The sequence below is a fragment of the Clarias gariepinus genome, chromosome 14 (genome assembly GCF_024256425.1).
Source record: "Clarias gariepinus isolate MV-2021 ecotype Netherlands chromosome 14, CGAR_prim_01v2, whole genome shotgun sequence".
NCBI lineage: Eukaryota > Metazoa > Chordata > Actinopteri > Siluriformes > Clariidae > Clarias > Clarias gariepinus.
In genome coordinates, this window is record NC_071113.1 from 31,301,964 (window position 1) to 31,319,751 (window position 17,788).

The 17,788-nt window shown below is 38.2% G+C and overlaps 1 protein-coding gene across 1 annotated transcript; it reads right to left on the bottom strand.

The window, feature by feature from the left end:
* Positions 1 to 11,035: 11,035 nt before the first annotated feature.
* LOC128541546 (zinc finger protein 503-like) lies at positions 11,036 to 13,834 on the bottom strand. The gene is made up of 2 exons (XM_053512018.1): positions 13,666 to 13,834; positions 11,036 to 12,761 (listed from the first exon to the last, which is right to left on the bottom strand). Exons 1-2 carry the CDS (start codon positions 13,747 to 13,749, stop codon positions 11,850 to 11,852), a joined length of 996 nt encoding a protein of 331 aa, XP_053367993.1. The 5' UTR covers positions 13,750 to 13,834; the 3' UTR covers positions 11,036 to 11,849.
* Between the last annotated feature and the right edge of the window lie 3,954 nt (positions 13,835 to 17,788).

Sequence of the window (17,788 nt, forward strand, 5' to 3'; positions counted from 1 at the left end):
ACAAGGATGGATAGGATCAAGAATGAGTTTATCAGAGGGACAACCCATGTTAGATGTTTTGGAGATAAAGTCAGAGAGGCCAGATTGAGGTGGTTTGGACATGTTCAGAGGAGAGATGGTTAATATATCGGTAGAAGGATGCTGAGGTTGGAACTGCCAGGCAGGAGGTCTAGAGGAAGACCAAAGAGGAGATTTATGGAAGCAGTAAGAGAAGACATGAAGTTAGTTGGTGTGAAAAAAGAGGATGCAGAGGATAGGGTTAGATGGAGGCAAATGATTCGCTGTGGCGACTCCTGAAAGGGAACAGCCCAAAGACAAAGAAGATATGAAAAAATATATAATTGGGGAATGACAGAAAATGTTCGAGAACCACTGCAATAGTCCAACCTAGAGGTGATAAAAGCATGAACTAGTTTTTCTGCATCGTTTAGCGACAAAAAAATTCTTATCTTGGCAATATTTCTGAGGTGAAAAAATGCTATCCTGGTAATATTATCTACATGAGCTTCAAATGAAAGGCTGGAATCAATAATCACACTGAGGTCTTTCACTGTTGCACTTGATGGAACAGAAAGGCCATCTAAAGTTACGGTGTGATCTAAAATCTTACTTCTATCTGTATGCGGTCCTATGACTAGAACTTCCGTCTTATCTGGGTTAAGCAGAAGGAAACAATGAAAAACTAATGCTTACGAATAACCATGCTTATGAATTATGTTGCATAGAAGAAGCATGTAAAGGGAAAAAGCAGTGGGCCTAAAACTTAACCCTGTGAAACACCAAACCCCACTTTAGAACATGCAGAATAATCACCATTTAAGTCTACATACTGATAACGATGGGTCAGATAGGATCTGAGCCAGGAGAGGGCTGTACCCTTAATTCCTACTACATTTTCCAATCTGTGAAGAAGAATAGTGTGATCAATGGTGTCAAAAGCTGCACTGAGGTCGAGTAATACAAGCATAGTTACACAACCCTGATAAGAGGCCAATAAAATGTCATTTACTACTTTAACGAGTGCTGTCTCTGTGCTGTGATGAGGCCTAAATTCTGACTGATACAGTTCATGTATGCCATTTCTATGTAGATATGAGCATAGCTGCTCCACTACTATCTTTTCCAGAATCTTAGAGATAAAGGGGAGGTTTGATATTGGCCTGTAACTGGACAGCTGACAGGGGTCGAGGTCAGGTTTCTTAATTATTGGTTTGATAACTGCTAATTTAAAAGATTTTGGAACATAACCAATGCTGAGTGAAGAATTAATTATTCTCAACAGGGGTTCTGTTATTGCTGGTACTATCTGTTTAAGAAAATGTGTTGGTACAGGATCTAATATACAGGTTGACAATATTGAAGAAGCAATAATGAAATTAGTTCATTCTTTTTAAGGGGAGTAAAGTATTCTATGTTCTGAATTTTTTCCCTAATATTTATGATTTTGTTATTAAAATAGTTAATGAAGTCCTCACTACTGTACGAAGTTGTTGTGGAGATTTCTGCAGTGGTCTTTTTTCTAGTAAAAATATTTTGGATTATTTTTGTTATTTTCGCTGATAAAAGGAGTGGAGAGATATGTTGATCTAGCTACACTAAGAGCTTTTCTATAGTTCAGGATGCTCTCCTTCCATGCTATTTCAAATATTAACAATTTAGTTTGACGCCATTTAGGTTCTAATTTCCGAGCGGTCTGTTTTAAAGTGTGTGTGTGATCGTTATATCAGGAAGCGAGTTTCTTATCTCTAATAATTTTTCTTTTAACTGGAGCTACATTATCTAGGGTATAGTGAAATGTCGACTCTAAATATTCAGTCGCCTGATCGAGTTCTGTGGGGTCAGACGGTGATCTAATCGAAGTTGGGAACTCTGGGAGATTACTGATAAAACTCTGTTTGGTAGTTGATGTGAATGTACATATAACACGGTAGCGCGGCGCTGTGCATACATTATTACTATTGGGACAAGACAGTGATCTGACATAACTTCAGATAGTGGAATTGTGAATAAATTTCTTATACTTAATCCAAATAATATTATTAAATCTAAAGTGTGACCTGCTTTATGAGTGGGTCCTACTACACACTGATTTACTCCTACCGAGTCCAGTATGGACATAAATGCTGTTCTCAGAGGGTCTTCTGGGTTTTCAAAATGAATATTAAAATCTCCAGCAATTAGCACTTTGTCTACAGAAATGACTAGGTTTAAGAGGAAATCTGCAAATTCACTAAGAAATTCCGAGTACGGCCCTGGAGGTCTGTAAATGACAATTAGCGGGATCGACTGAGCTGACTTAATATAGTTAAATACACTTATGTTACTATAAAGAATTTCAAATGAATTAAATTTGTGTCCGTGTTTTTGTACAATAGTCAAATTATCATTGTGAATAACTGTGACGCCTCCTCCTCTACCAGTTAACCGAGGCTGGTGTATGTAGCTGTATCCAGGAGGACTAGCTTCATTTAGAGCTTTGAATTTTTGGTCTCTATATTAATTAAATTACTAAAACAGACTTTCTGAGTCTTTCTAAATTTGATTTTAGCTCGGGGAACAGACACAGTCTCAATAAAGTGAACCCTGAGTGACGACTCTATGCAGGTAGCAGACGGTTGGTTTAGCCTGTCTGTCTGCTCCCTGGCCTGGGCTCTGGATTGTCACCGATTAACTAGGCCTTTTCTAAGACTATGAGCTATACTACAAGAAATGAGAGCAGCACCTTCCCGAGTGGGATGGACACCGTCCCGCCCTAACAGGCCAGCTTTGCCCTCAAAGGTCTTCCAATTATCAATGAAGCCCACGTTGTTTTCGGAGCACCACCTGGACATCCAGCGGTTCAGCGACCATAACCTGCTGTAAGTTATGTCACCACGTCTCATTGGGATGGGACCAGAGCATACTACTCCATCAGACATCGCCTTCGCTAATTTAAACACCTCTATAAAGTTATTCTTGCTAACCTCTGACTGACGAAGGCGTATATCGTTAGCTCCAGCATGTACTACTATCTTGGAGAACCTGTGCTGTCCTAGAGCCCTAAGATTACCTGCTATGTCCGGTGCTCTGGCTCCCGGGATACACCTAACCACTGCCGCTGGCGCCGCTAAAGGTCTGGCTAATTTCACGTCTCAGCATAGAGTCTCCTATAACCAGAGCTCTTTCAGGTTTCTCAGTGGGTGCATCACTGAGGAGAGCAAACCTGTTGGACACGTGACGTGCAGAGGAGGTGTGCTCCGGTGGGCTAGCCCTAGCGTTAGCTTTGGCTGAACAAGAATGCCGCCGAGTCGTCACCCACTCGCCCTGCTGTGAGGGCTCTAAGGCCGGAGTCGGGGGCTGTTTATCTCCGCCTGCGGCACCCAGACTTTCCGCTACGAGAATAACTCTGCTCTCGCGTTCTCTAACCCTTCCCAAAAAAGCGTGGTGGGTTCCATTAAAGCACTTTTTGTAAGTCGCTCTGGATAAGAGCGTCTGCCAAATGCCTAAATGGTTCCTGAGAGTCACCACTACATACAGTACAGATGAAAACAGAATGAGACAGAAAGGCTGCTCTCATAAGGTTGAGCTGAAACACAACCTCCAGCTGGAAAAGAAAACCAGAATAACACACACAATTTGATGAGAACTCTGGGACTAAACAGCTGTGTGTCTACAGTATAAGAAAACCACTCGCTAGTGAGACTCTTAGATAAAAGGCTTCCGTTTTTTAGGGAGCATAAAGACAGGACTTTGGAGTGATGGGAAAAGGACATGTGACCTGATGAGTCCAGACTGATCCTATTCCAGAGTGATGGGCGTGTCAGGGTAAGAAGGGAAGGACATGAAGCGATGCTCCCATCATGCATAGTGTCCACTGTACAAGCCTCTGGAGACAGTGTTATGATCTGGGGTTAATCAGTTACTCAGGTCGAGACTCAGTAACGTTATGGGGCAATAAAATGAAGTCAGCTGACCACCTGAATGTACTGAATCACCAGAGTATCTCATTTATGGAAGTTTTCTTATTCCCTGAAGACACAGACAGATTGTGAGAGAGCAGCTCTGGGACCATGAGAAATCATTTACACACATGAACTGGATACCACAGAGTGTGTAATCAAAGCTAAAGAAAGTTGTTGGTTTTTCATTTAGTCCAGTCCAATTCCTTCCCGTCACTAGGGGGCTCCCACGTTAAGGCTACTACTACCACTCAGTCGGGAGGGCCGAAGACTATCACGTGCTTCCTCCGAGCCACGTGACACCAGCAGACTGCATATTTTCGAACTGCTCGCTCACGCACCGCTGGGGGTGGAGTAACACATTCAGAGGACAGTGTATCCGCTCCTACCACTTGCGTGAACTCACAGACGCCCCTGATTGGCTGTAGAGCCATGATTAAGTACCTCTGTGAGAGTTGAAACACATATTAGAGTGCAATTTGTTTAAGGCCACCTATTGTATGACATATATGACAACATAGAAAATTTGTACAGGACAGAAGCAGTCCCTGATGAGTGATAAGGGGGTGACTAGGCTGAGATAGAGACCCAGCACACAGCGAGAGCATCACACTGAACTATAGTGAATGCATCAGGTTCATATCCATTGTGGGTGTATTTGAGGTTTTGTCTAAAGAGTTCAGGAGCAGCTTATTCTGCAGACTGGTTACTTCAAATCAGTAGTATCATCTGTAGATCCCCGGCTTCATATAAATGTACAGTTGGTGATCATTATATCACAAGAAATGATCAGAAATCTTTATACACTGTGCAGGACAAGTGCTTAACTATAAGTCTATATAACAGGTCATAGGGCTCTGCACACAGAAAATTAAACCAGACAGATTTTTTATTCTGTCTTTATTTACACTTGGTGAACAAGATTATTAGAAGAAGAAGCCTTTTGTCTCATATAAATTGCAGCACAGTGAAATTTATTCTTCTCATGTCTAAGGCTATGTCCACACGTTAAATTTTTTTAATATAATTCTGTTAATTTTAAGCCTTTCAAAATACACATTTTATTCCATGTCCTTTGTAGGGGACAGTGGGACTTGCTTTTTCCCATTTTCATCCCTTGCCCTCAAATACACTGAGCTTTATATGTATTGGGCAGAAAAGACAATACCAGGGACAGATTTTTAAAACTTCGCCAGTCCATCAAATGACCTTGCCATCCAGGATGACCAGAATAAAGAGGATGCTCTTTGGAAGGTCAAGTCTCTTTTAAACAAAAGACAAGCGCCTTATTTCTGCATCTATAGCTGTTGTTGTAACAGAGTTTAATTTGAAAAATGGGCGGAGTGGACCACATGATCAGACCCTTTGACACACTAAGTTCTATGTTCAAGTTTTCACAACTCAAAATTGTTACCCTAGTGCTTTACTTCTGTAAAGAATTAAGAATAATGCAGGGAGTAACTACAGTTTTAACTTCAGTGTAATGTGTGTAATGATTTCAGTGTCGTTACATAAAGCTTTCAGAGAAACAGATTGTTTCATATTTGTAAGATGTTTGAGCATAAACAACCTGACTGATGACTGATTTCCTGCTTTTTCACCTGAATTAACTCACTTCCTCCCTCTGCACATTAAAGCACAATGAGACGGCACAAAACAACACTTCACTTTATTATTTGTTTATTTTTATTATGGAAAAGACATAAAAAGGTTTATTTGATAAACAGCATTAAAAAAAATCATGAGGTAAAACTTCTAGAAATAACGAAATAACATTTATAATATAAAAAGATTAACTGAAGTCCAGAAACTTCAACAGTAATTGAAATTATAGAACAATAGTAAAACCCCTAACGTAACACACTAAACATCTGGGTGACATCTGGAGATTTGTTCACTGTAGATTTGTGTTAATCCTGAACTTTCACAGAATTTTCCTGCCGGTAGATAAATCACCGTTGTCATGGTAACCTATAAACACATCAAACACTGAATCTACAGTCCAACAGGAAACAGCTTACAGACAACTTCCTGTTTATTCTTACCTCGTCGTTTAGAGATTTCTTTCCACCTGATAGAGAAATAAAATATAGTGTCATAGTGTTAATAATTAATCATTTTCCATTCCTGTTAAACAGTAAATAACATTTATAAATCAGTTAAACTAAAATGCCTTAATGTATTTTTATTTATAATTTCACATCACAACCTCCTTAATTTAGTTAATCCTCCAATAGGACAAAAAACAGGATTTTAGGAATGTGTTTTCTCTCAAACAGGAGAGAACTTAGTTTTGTGTAACACATTATTATACATATTCAATTTCAATTTCAATTCAATTTTATTTGTATAGCGCTTTTAGCAATTTTCATTGCCGCAAAGCAGCTTTACACAGTCAAAAAAATTATTTAAGTTTGTATGAAATGTGAATTTGTATGAATCATACATATAATTATACATATAATACATATAATTATTTTTTATAATAATTTGTGTTTTTAGACTTTAGGTTTCATTGTACTTAAGGATAGTATTTATTATTATTATTATTATTATCATCATCATCATCATCATAAATACAGATATGTATGCATTATTTTGGTATTTAGGCATAATTTCTTCATTTATTAAAGAAGTATAAATCAGCACTATATGTGTTGATACAGGGTATTACACTGGTGACTCAAGTGTCTGGGGCCAAAAACAGCAAAAACCCGTCACCTCTATTGTTTAAATTATATTACACTTTAGATCAAATACAGAAAAAAGACCAGATTTAGGAAAAATGTCAAAACCACAAGACACAAGATCAGACAAAATAAAAAGATTAAACAGAGAATAAAGGAGAAGATTAAAGACTTTTGGTGAAGTTTATGTCTGTTTTTAAACTCGGACACTTACCCGTCACTGGAACTGGAACAGCAGGAGTACCTGAACATGTCAATAAATATTTAAGATCAGATTAAGATTATGAGATTGTGATTGTATGGTGATGTGTAAAAAGTAAGTGCCCCCTTACCTGCTGTAATGATTTCAGTGCTTACAGGATCTGTGTGGAAAATGTAACGTTAGTAACCTGAAGACTTTAAGGCTTTAGTATCTGCTGTGATACTACATCGAGGTCTATAAAGAGGTGAATATTTAAATAAAGTAATTTTTAGTTTTTATTACCTGAACCTCAGGGAGGGTTGTCTTTTGTATAATACTTAGAATAATTTTGTTAATTTATGGTGTGATACAGTCAGTCTCCGCCTTTAATACACACAATCAGACAAAAAGCAAGACACGAAAATGACGGCAAGAACAACCATGAACAATAAAATATTTTGCTTTCTGAATACTTTTTGGATATTGAGAAACCTTTTTTTTTGTCACATAAAATTTCTTTTCTGAATTATCTTAATTTTTATTAGCTATTTTTTTCACCTCTGGACCTATTGAATAATTATTCTTATAGTAAAAGTACATGTCCACGTAAACAACTAATATACTTCATAATTAATTCATTCTTTGAATTTAGCTTTTTTTTTTTTAAAAAAAGTAAAAATCTTATTTTTGTTTAGGTAATGTTCATTTTGCTCAATCAAAGTAATATAAATAGTTATTTATTTATTAACATTTTAAAGAGCATTTTTCTGTTGAAAAATTTAGTTGTTAAAAAAAATAATAAATCCAGGCAATAAAATGGCAACAACAAGAAAAAAAAAATGATTGTTGTAAATAATTGAAGGTTTTCTGATAGATTTTATGATTTCATCCAAAAGAATTTTGTGCTCTGTTCAGTTGTTAGTTCTATTGGGTTTTATGTAAATTTAAACGAAAAAAACCTAAAAAAAACTAAAACCGTTTCACTGTTTTCTGTCACACAGAATTAAATCAGAGTTAAAGTGAAATTAAAACTCTAACTATACTGGATTTAAGGTTTTAAAATTCTTTTTTTAGAAAAATGGTAAAAACATAAGAGCAGCACGTTAAATAAGGATTTAAAGTCCATGCCTATGATCTATTAAATCTTCTTACACACATAAATAACATTAGCATTTTTAATTGGCTGAATTTATCTAATAAAGTTAATAAAGTAAGTGTAGTACAGGAGTACGCTGTGTAACAGTGATGTCACATGATTTCATTCTATTTGAGATGATTATGGTGTGAAGTGGACGAGTGAAGCTGTAACTCACCGTGTGTATTAACGCTGAGACTGAACAGGACCAGCATTAACACCCTGCTGAGGATCAGGAGCGCCGACATCTTTACTCACAGTCTCACAGAGTCATCAAATAGAGTCTCACACACACACACACACACACACACACACACACACACTTAAACACACACACACACACGCATGCACACACACTTCTTCTTGGTACGTCTTCACATGCTCTGTGAGTTGAGGTTAGCTCAGGACCGTTACACACATCCGGTGAAGACACTGCCTGGTCTTTAGTGTTAGAGCTGTGAGTGTTCACGTTTATGCTCAGGAAATACAAATTGTACAGATCCGTGATAAAGAGTAAAACCTCACTGCAGCCTTTTATCAACTGAAGTAAAAGCTTAAGCGTACATGTTATCTTAAGAACAAATCTGTGTGTGATACATTCTGCCAGTCAGTCTCACATGGCAGGAAATACACCAAGCATCACTGGCACAGCGAACGCTGACTGTGACACACGTCAAAGTCTGTAAGGTACTGCGGCAGGACCACAAACCTGATGAAACACATAATGAACTGAACCACTTAAGCGCAGGAGGAGTCCAGTGATGATACTTAGTTATTTTTAAACTTTTTAAAAATTCTGCCTTGAATTCCCCCTACCTGTCCTGTGTGCTCAGCTAGGGGGATTCAGGTAGACTGGGGCAGTTTTTGCAGTTTTATATTGCTTTCTGGTGTGATATTTATCTCGTTATTATCTAGACACATTTTTCTCACACATACACAAATTATTATTATTATTATTATTTATTTTTTTATTTTTTTATGAATTTCTTTCATCTTTGTGAAGCTGCTTTAAGACAATGACCATTGTTAAAAGCGCTATATAAATAAAATTGAATTGAATTGAATATTTAAAAATCAACTGAACATATAATGCATTTACACAAATGAAAATGTTGCCAGACTTGGGGAGGCTTGTGTTTACACAATTGCTCCATCGCAAAGCAGCGCGACAAACCTCACTAACAATTCACTCTCCTGCACTACAAACACACAAGAGTCAAACGGTTCTCTTCTGAGTTTTTAAACACACACTTCCTGAATTGAATAAGTGTGGATTCCTGAGTGAAGCTTTGGAGGGCCCTCATATCTCCATCCGTCCATTTAGAAACCAACTAGCGACGGTGGAGGCCAAAGGTGACCGTTGTATTTATTCCCATTTTACAATCGTGGTAGGACCTCCGGTCAACATTCACACACACATTCACACACTATGGGCAATTTGGGAATGTCAGTTAGCCTTGTCTGCATGTGTTTGGATGAGGAGAACATGCAGACTCCATGCGCACAGGCGCGGAGGTGGGAATCGAACCTGGACCCTGGCGGCACAAGGCAACAATGTTAACCACTGCGTCGCCCTCATCTCTCCATGACGCATCGAAAACTGACATCAGGACTCAACATGTGCTTTAAGGTCTCTGTAGTAACCTTAACATAGCATGTTAACCTGTTAGTTCGCTGTTTCAGTGGGTGAGTTCTGTACTTGTTGGAGTCTGTGTGTGAGGTCCTCCAGACAGAAGTAGAACGCCAGCTCCTGACTTAATGTCTAATGAAGAAGATGGCATTATTGATGGGAGTCCAGTCTGGGTTGCTAAACCACATGACTGACACAAAATCAGGCGACAGTTAATTTATTTAACTGTAATTTCTTTCTCTTTTATAGTTTATACAACTTTATATTTCATATTATATTTTTTATTATATAAGATGAATTGGTCCTATAGCTAATAAGATTTTGTGTTGGGCTAAAACAATTAAAAGGTTTAGGTCCAATCTGACTTGAGCTATAGGTGTAAAATGCAAATATCTATTGGGTGTGAAAAAATCCTGAGAGGATTATCCAGTCCTGAGACTGGCAACACATCTGAAGATGCGGACGTATATGGGCTTGTGTGTAGATTCACACAGGATGCTATAAGATGGTGTAAGTACTGTAGATGAACCTCAGACCCTCTGAAGATGAGATCTCTGGTAAGAAGATTTTTAAAGTTAAATGCATCGATCTGGTGCACAGACGAGCTAAATGAATCTAAGTAGCCTGTTGCCTTTGCAGATTTACCTACACTAACTATCCTCACTAGTTCACTCTCCCTCTTCTTGGAAGACAGACAACTAACATCATTACCTAATGCTGACATCACCTGTGCAATTATTTAATTAACAAAGGGTGCAATTAATTAAAAGTAACATACACATAGTCAGGAATTCATGTAGAGTTTGTCAATAATGTAAATATTTGTTGTTGATTTTTGTTAATAATTTTAATTGATAAATAAATATTGACAAACATCCTCCTATTGAGATCTTTTTGTGTCCTCGAGAAATACGACTGAATACAAAACATTACATTTTTATATAAACAGTATGTAATGTTATATAGTTACATATCACCGTTTAATTTGCTATTTGTCAAAATGATTGCAATTTGAATTTCTTTTTTAACAAATCATGCAGCTTTAGTTGTTTTTTTTTTTTTGAAAATTATAAAATGTCACAAAATTCTGGAATAAATTGGATATTTTTGGTGTAGTGGTTAGCACTGGTTACACACTAGTCCGGGTGTGTTCCCGTCTCTGTGTGCGTGCAGTTTGTATGTTCTCCCAGTGCTTGTGGGTTTCCTCCCACAGTCCAAAGATATGCAGATTAGGCTAATTAGCCTTCCCAACTTTTCCCAGTGTGTGTGCCATGGGATGGATTGGCACCCTGTCCAGGATAAAGCGGTATAGACAGTGAGTGAGTGGATGCTTTGGGGAGGTGACTGATTTCAGAGATTGCATTTAAGTTAAAAATGCTATTTCATAAAAAAAAAAAAACAGGCGATTAATGATATGAAAACCACACAGCAATTTTATACAAAGTGTGTTACAGCATTGGGCAGGTAATGTTTTATTAAAACATGTAACACTGGCACAAAGTCCAAGTTATGTGGACAAAAGGTAACAGATTGAAGCTTCAGCCTTAGCTTGCGTTTTATTTTTTTGCTTATTTGTTTGTTCTTGTCATTAACGTTCACGTGTCCACTTGTCCCACAGCTCGCACATGAAGCTTCTTCTGTTGACTGCAGGTGCACTGAGGACAAAAAGCCAACAGGTGGCGCATCATGCCTTTAAAACATTTATTAGTGGCTCTGTAACAGATTTAAAAAGTAGCCATGATAAGGTTTTACTCTTTGTACATTGTTTTTTTTTTGCGGTATAAAATTGTATTACATTTTGTATAACATATATTATTTAAATTTTACAATCTTGTTCATAAATGTTGGAACAATGATCACTTTATTTAGAGTCCACACCTCAACCTGTAACTGCTTGTCAGCCATTTGTTCCATTATTTATGAGCCACCTGAAACAGGGGTGTGAGTATGAAAAGCAGTAAATGCCACACATTTGTTAAACCCATTAAACTGAAGCTAAAAGTCGTGACTTCACTCACATCTTGAGTGGTTCGTTTCAAATTCATTGTGTTAGTGTTATTGTTGTACAGAGAACAAAAACATCTGATATTTATGAATGTGATTGTACAAAATATACAATGTAAATAATTTAAACTGTTTTTTTTATCTACATTAAAAATTTGTTCCTCATTTTATGGCAGTCCACATTTATGGCATTTTTTTTTCCTTCTTATAAAAAAATAACAATAATGGATGCCCTCTGGTACAGAGTTCTCCCTTGAACCTTTAACGTTTCCCTTCAGGGTGCGAGATGGAGCCTTTGTCCATAAACTCCATGTAGAGAATAATATGAATTTGTTAAAGGAGTTTTAAAGTAGGGATGATAGCGAGCTCCAGGTCCGAGTGTGTGATGTGGGTTCCTGAGAGTCGGCGATACGTGTGTATGAGAACCTACTGAGGAGGAAAGGCTGCTCTCAGAAGGTTGAGCTGAAACACTGTTAAAAACACAGGACTGGAGCTCGTGAGGAAGAGGCAACAGCCCATGTGGAAACAGTGTAAAAGCAGACATGGAGGAAGAAGGGAGCGAGGGAGGAGGAGGATAGAGAAAAGGAAGATTGGCTTTTAGAGACGCCGCGCAGTGATAGCTGAGGCAGAACGGATCTCCACACGGACCAGCGGGAATGATGGACGACACGGGTTTGGTGTTCACTGCGGGTAAAAACGGCTGAGGGAATCTCAGACAGCTTCTTGGAAACGGAGGAAGAGAAAGACCAGAAAACGGCAGAATACCCGATCCGAGACTGGAAGAAGAGGAAAACACCTCCGACGTCTCGAGGTTGCTTTCACATTCAGGTCTTGTTTTGTTCTTCATCTCTGAACTTCCACTGATGACTTTTATATCAGAGGTTTCACACAAACTTTTATTACCGTCCCCGTCCTTCTTCTCCTCTTTGTTTATTTGAATTTTAGGAGAACAAACAGCAAACGGTCTACAGGTGGCGCTCTGTGTCCTCACAACACCCTGAGCATCTGTTAAAGCTTCTGAATCTTTCTTTTCAGCTGATTTGGAGAACAAACTGATGGAGCCGATCTTCAGAGACCTGGAGTCTGTAGCGCAGTTTGATGAGTCTGGGGAAGAAACCGAGTCTGGTCTTCCGATTTGCGAACATGTTTGTGCCAGAAGAGCGAGTGGACTCTTAGAGGCGTCCAGCTGGAACAAACAAACAAACAAACAAACACAGACAAACAGAAAAGTGACATGGAGACTTTGGAGACATTGAGGTTTTCTTCACAAAAAGAAATTTTGCAATGAGCTCAGTTCTGTACTGTTTAGGCAGAAGAATTCTCATCCAGACAGAAGAAGGGAGCGTCTGGTAGAAAGTTAATATGCTTAACATTAAGATGTTTCTGTCTTTTGATGAATTAAACCCACTTTTAAAGACTTTTATTTAACCACATATTCTTCATCCTGTATCCTTCATATTCCATACAATAAGCTTCAATATAAATAATGCCACAAATCTTTCACAAAAATTCTATCAAATGTTTGTGTCTTTTAAGCTTTGTGTACGGTTCAATTTTGGTTCAATACATTAGTTCATGTACATTAGTTTCAAGCTTGTTTAGATCTTTTCTGCACAGCTTTTGAACATTTAATCATTGTGTAATTTAGTAAAAAAAAAAAATTATTCAGAAATTATTCAGATAAAAAAAAACATTATTCAGTTTAGTAAAACATTTCATACTGAATAAACTAATATTCCTTACATTTTTGTGTTTTAAGCAAAATAAAGTTGAAACCCTATACTGTAGATGATCGGGGGAAAGTAGCTTCCATCAGTCTGTTCTTTTTAGGGAAACTTTAAAAGTTCTATGGAGATTTGCTTTAAATTACAATAAAAATCTTTATTATTAATTATTTTGAAAATAATTTTTAGAGTCTAGCATAATGTGGATTTATGAGCTATACTTTACTTTAAAAAACACAGATTAAGTTGTTTAGAATAAATCTTTAATGTTTGTGGATGTACATTATGTGTGTATTTAAGTGGAGATAAAGAACAATTAAATACACAAACACATTCCTGTGAAGCGTCTCTGGTGATAGACTTTACCTCGATATGGCCGAGAGACGCAGATGAAGTCAGCGGCTGGAGAGAATCCGGGTGTAGAAGATGTCCGCTGTGTGCTGTGATCATTTTAAGGCTAAAATTAGTTATAAATAAAATAAAAGCTGAGATGAGAACGTCAGCCGAGCTCGGTGAAGAAGGTCCTGGAGACGACAATAACCTGAACTGCTTCTCTTTTAATCCACAGGAAACTCATTTATAACCCAGAGGAGGAAAACACATCGTCTCCCCAGAGCTGTGCATGTTTGCGTGTGTGTGTGTGTGTGTGTGCGTGCTTGCATGCACCATTAATTTTACACATGTGGCTGAACATGTGCCAAGATTACAAATCCGCTGCTTTACCATCAAAGGCCAAAAGGGACAAATGGAGTCACGGAGCACAGCAAGAGGTGACAGTTGTTTTTTTTAGCTTAAAAACAGTGAAACGTACTCCACTGCCATGCTTTCTTAAAGCATCCTTGAAGAACTTTTACCCAAGAATGTACTTTACCATTAACTTGTCCTGAGTTCTTATTTATACACCTCATTTACTTTAATAAACTGCCTGGACGTTTTCATTTCAGGCATCAGATTAGTGTCCCGTACCAAGAAAATACAACAACTAGGGAGATTAAGATTGTGTTACGAGCTGTCCAACACATTCGTTATTAAAATCTGGAAGGACAAAGCTGAACCCACAACTTAGGGTTACTTAGGGTAACCCTAAACATCCTGAATGATGAACTGAACACACACACATAAAACTCACAGGATTGGAAATAAACAGCTGTGTGTCCATAAGTTAGTGAGACAGTTGTTAGGGAGCGTAAAGACTGGACTTGGAGAAAGGTCATGTGTCTCCCTGCCTGTTGGTTAGGAGGGTAAGGATCATTATTTTTACCCAAACAGAAAAGTTTAAGAGTTAACACTAAACAGAAACGCTTCATGAAGGTAAATCTTTGCTGTTAAAAGAAAATGTGCAAGAAAGTACGATGTCAGTTCTTAACACTCTCGTGTGTGTTGAACACGGAAATGGACCTGACATGCAGGAGATGATCCTTTCTGAAACATACAGCGGAGCTTCACGGCAGACTGAAGTTGGGTTTGATGGCTTGTTAATATTCCCTGTGATGGACATCTGTGTCTGTAAATGTAAGACTTTGACTCAAAGCTGGTAGAATGCTTCAGCTAGAAGGACAGAAGGTGTCACTCAGGGAGAAATCTGAGACCGCGGTGTCTGAAACCATTAGCGCTAATTCTGAGCACTCCGAAATTTAGCATGGAGTGCCCTTCAAAATTTGTTAGCCTTAATGATAACGTGCAATGTCTCACGATTTAGTCGTCTTTGTTTCTGTTTCCAAACAAACTTATTTCTCACTTATTGCTTATTATGACTCAGTATTAGTCTAAAGGATTCATGCTACTCTCGCTAAACTTTTAGCCGTTTAAACAGTAAAAGTATTATTAAGCCTTTTCCTACTGTTGCTAAACTGATCAGACTCACGCTGATGTCAGTCACAGACTTATAGTATTTCAGTGACTTTAGCAATGTTAGCTCAGGCTAATCTGGCTAAAGCTGTCACAAAGGAAAGTGTGATGGATACTTCTGGGGATTTTTTTTAGTCACTAACATTCATGACAATATTGCAGATCATGTTTAGCATTTTCAAGAGCTGACATTTAATTTGACAACACGTGTCAGAGATGTAGCATGTTAGGCGTGTATTTAGCAGTTGACTGATTTAGCATGTACAGATCCTGACAGAAAGTCAGAAAGACTGTCTTAAAATATTAGAGATAATACTTAGTGCCTGCAACTTTTTAAAATATATGCTATGGTTGTAATTTCTCTGACACCATTAGCCTAATCAGACGCATGCTAACACGCCTCAGAACTTCTAACATGTTTGGCAGTTTGGAAAAGTAGCACCTGTACTGTAAATAAGGGGTATAGTTTCGCTACCTTTGCATGCACAATTTAGCTTCTCTCGCCTGCAGGGGTTTTTAGTGCTGTGCTTGTAATTTTTTTGACACAGCTAGAATGATGCTAGCCTCGCTAGTCTCTGGTAAAATGCAGGACGAGCAGCAAGTCCTCGGGAAAGAGCGGTGATCACTGAAAGCTTATCCAGCACTTTCTTCTTGTTCATGGTGTCTCAGTAATTAGCTAAATCTGTGGCTCGCTGCACCTCGGGATGTTCATCAGGGCTGAGGATTAGGACCCGATTTAACCTTCAGGACTAAATGACGTTCTCTTTCCTGACAGCTGCAGCATTCCTTGTCTTTAGAAGTTGTTTCTGGAAGCTGATGATACGCTGAGATACATGTCTCTTCCTGTAACTGTCTTTCAGAGGATCGTGAGGAACCTGTTACAGGAAACTGCAGGTGATTTTAAGGTCACAAATTATTAGTCTCACACAGCAGGATTTGTATCATCCGCTATAGTGAGGGTGTTAGGCGCTTCCACAGGCACGCCGCTTTCACAGAAAGAAAGAAATTTGATTGACGCCACTTATCAGGTTTTTGTTTTTCAACTTTTTTTTATTCACTTCCCTTCACTCAAATTGAAATTCGATACTCAAACTTGAAACATTGTGTTTAGTGATGGTGCTAATAGTTTTTGTCTTTTAACACATAATAAAATTGTGTAGTTCCTCAAATGATCACTAGGATAGTGATCTGGTCTCTAAAAGTGAATCAATCTCCATAAACCCACATAGTAAAATCACAACAAAAATAAACATGTTTAAAAAACAGCAACATCCAGCCTCCATTCGCAAGATGGTGATGACCAGCGTTCTTACAGTTGAGCCTTAAAACTGCCCTTCAGAAAACCTACGCATGACATCACCAAGGGTGTTTCCAGGTCCCGTTAGTCTGTGTTTGTTACAAGGTATTACAGTGGTGGTGGTGGTGGTGGTGGTGCTGTCCATGGTGCTGAAACAGACCTGGCATTGCAGCATTTACGTGACTGACCCAATAGGCATTTCTTCTTATATGAAATTAGATTAGACCCAAGATGGCTTTAAAACTAACAATAAAATATGGACCAGAATCAGCACCACTTGATGCTCTCTCTCTCTCTCTCTCTCTCTCTCATTCTCTCTCTCTGTCTCTCTCTCTCTCACAGACGCTCTTTCTTTGGGCTGATCTGAAGTCAGTAGTCTATTAGAATTAGCCAAAAGCAGGAAATCATCTCAGCATGGAACAACATCAGCTCTGATCCTTTAGGAAGTCCATTAGGAAGTTCATCCATTGTTTAGTGTTCCAGAGTCACTACACTTAAGGCAGAAGAATTCACCTGAGATGTGACTCCAGGCCATTGCTAAGTACCATGGAGACACATGTATTTACATCTGGGGCAAGTTTTTATAGCTAAACTGGCAGTCCAAAGTTTTTTGGACGGTGAAAGGAAACTTGAGGAAACCTTCAAGGAAACAGGGAGAACATAAAAATCTGTGCAAACACTAACATAACTGTAGAATAAAACAGGAACACAAGTACAATAGCTTTATGAAATTTGTATAATATGTCACAATTAAAGCTAAATGAAGCTGATGTTCTACATTCCATTAATTTTATACACACACTTCTGTCTGCAAAGTCTTCACAACAGGACAGTTGATTTTCAGCAACAAATATACAATAACTGTACTGGAGTAAGAAAATAACTCAGAAAAATTTTTTATACTTAACACACACATACATGCACAGACTTCAATGGCCACACCCATCTAGAGGATCAAATACTCCTTTATTTGCATATTAATAAGCTTACTGGAATTAATTATTTAACTGAGTAGTTTTAGATATGACATTTTATTACACACACACACACACACACACACACACCCCTCTGTGCAGTTTCCCTGTCTAAACGTGTGTGTCTCCCTGATGGAGTGTGTGAAACAGGATTAGTGTCAGAGGAGTGACTAGTCTCGTCTCAGTGTGTCAGAGTGAATAGTGTAGCGGTGCGTTTAGGGATTTACCTGCAGGGGCGTGTCTGTCAGCATCGGGATGCCGTCCTGCTGGTGTGTGGAGGAAACGCACACACACACACACACAAACACACACGCACACACACTCTCTGCTTCATTCAATCAATAAATATATATAATAATATAATACAAAA

Coding starts and splice junctions, on each gene's coding strand:
- LOC128541546 (XM_053512018.1), bottom strand. CDS start 13,749: ATGATCACAGCACACAGCGGACATCTTCTACACCCGGATTCTCTCCAG. Junction 12,762..13,665: donor CGTCTCTCGGCCATATCGAG/GTAAAGTCTATC, acceptor TGTTTGTTCCAG/CTGGACGCCTCTAAGAGTCC.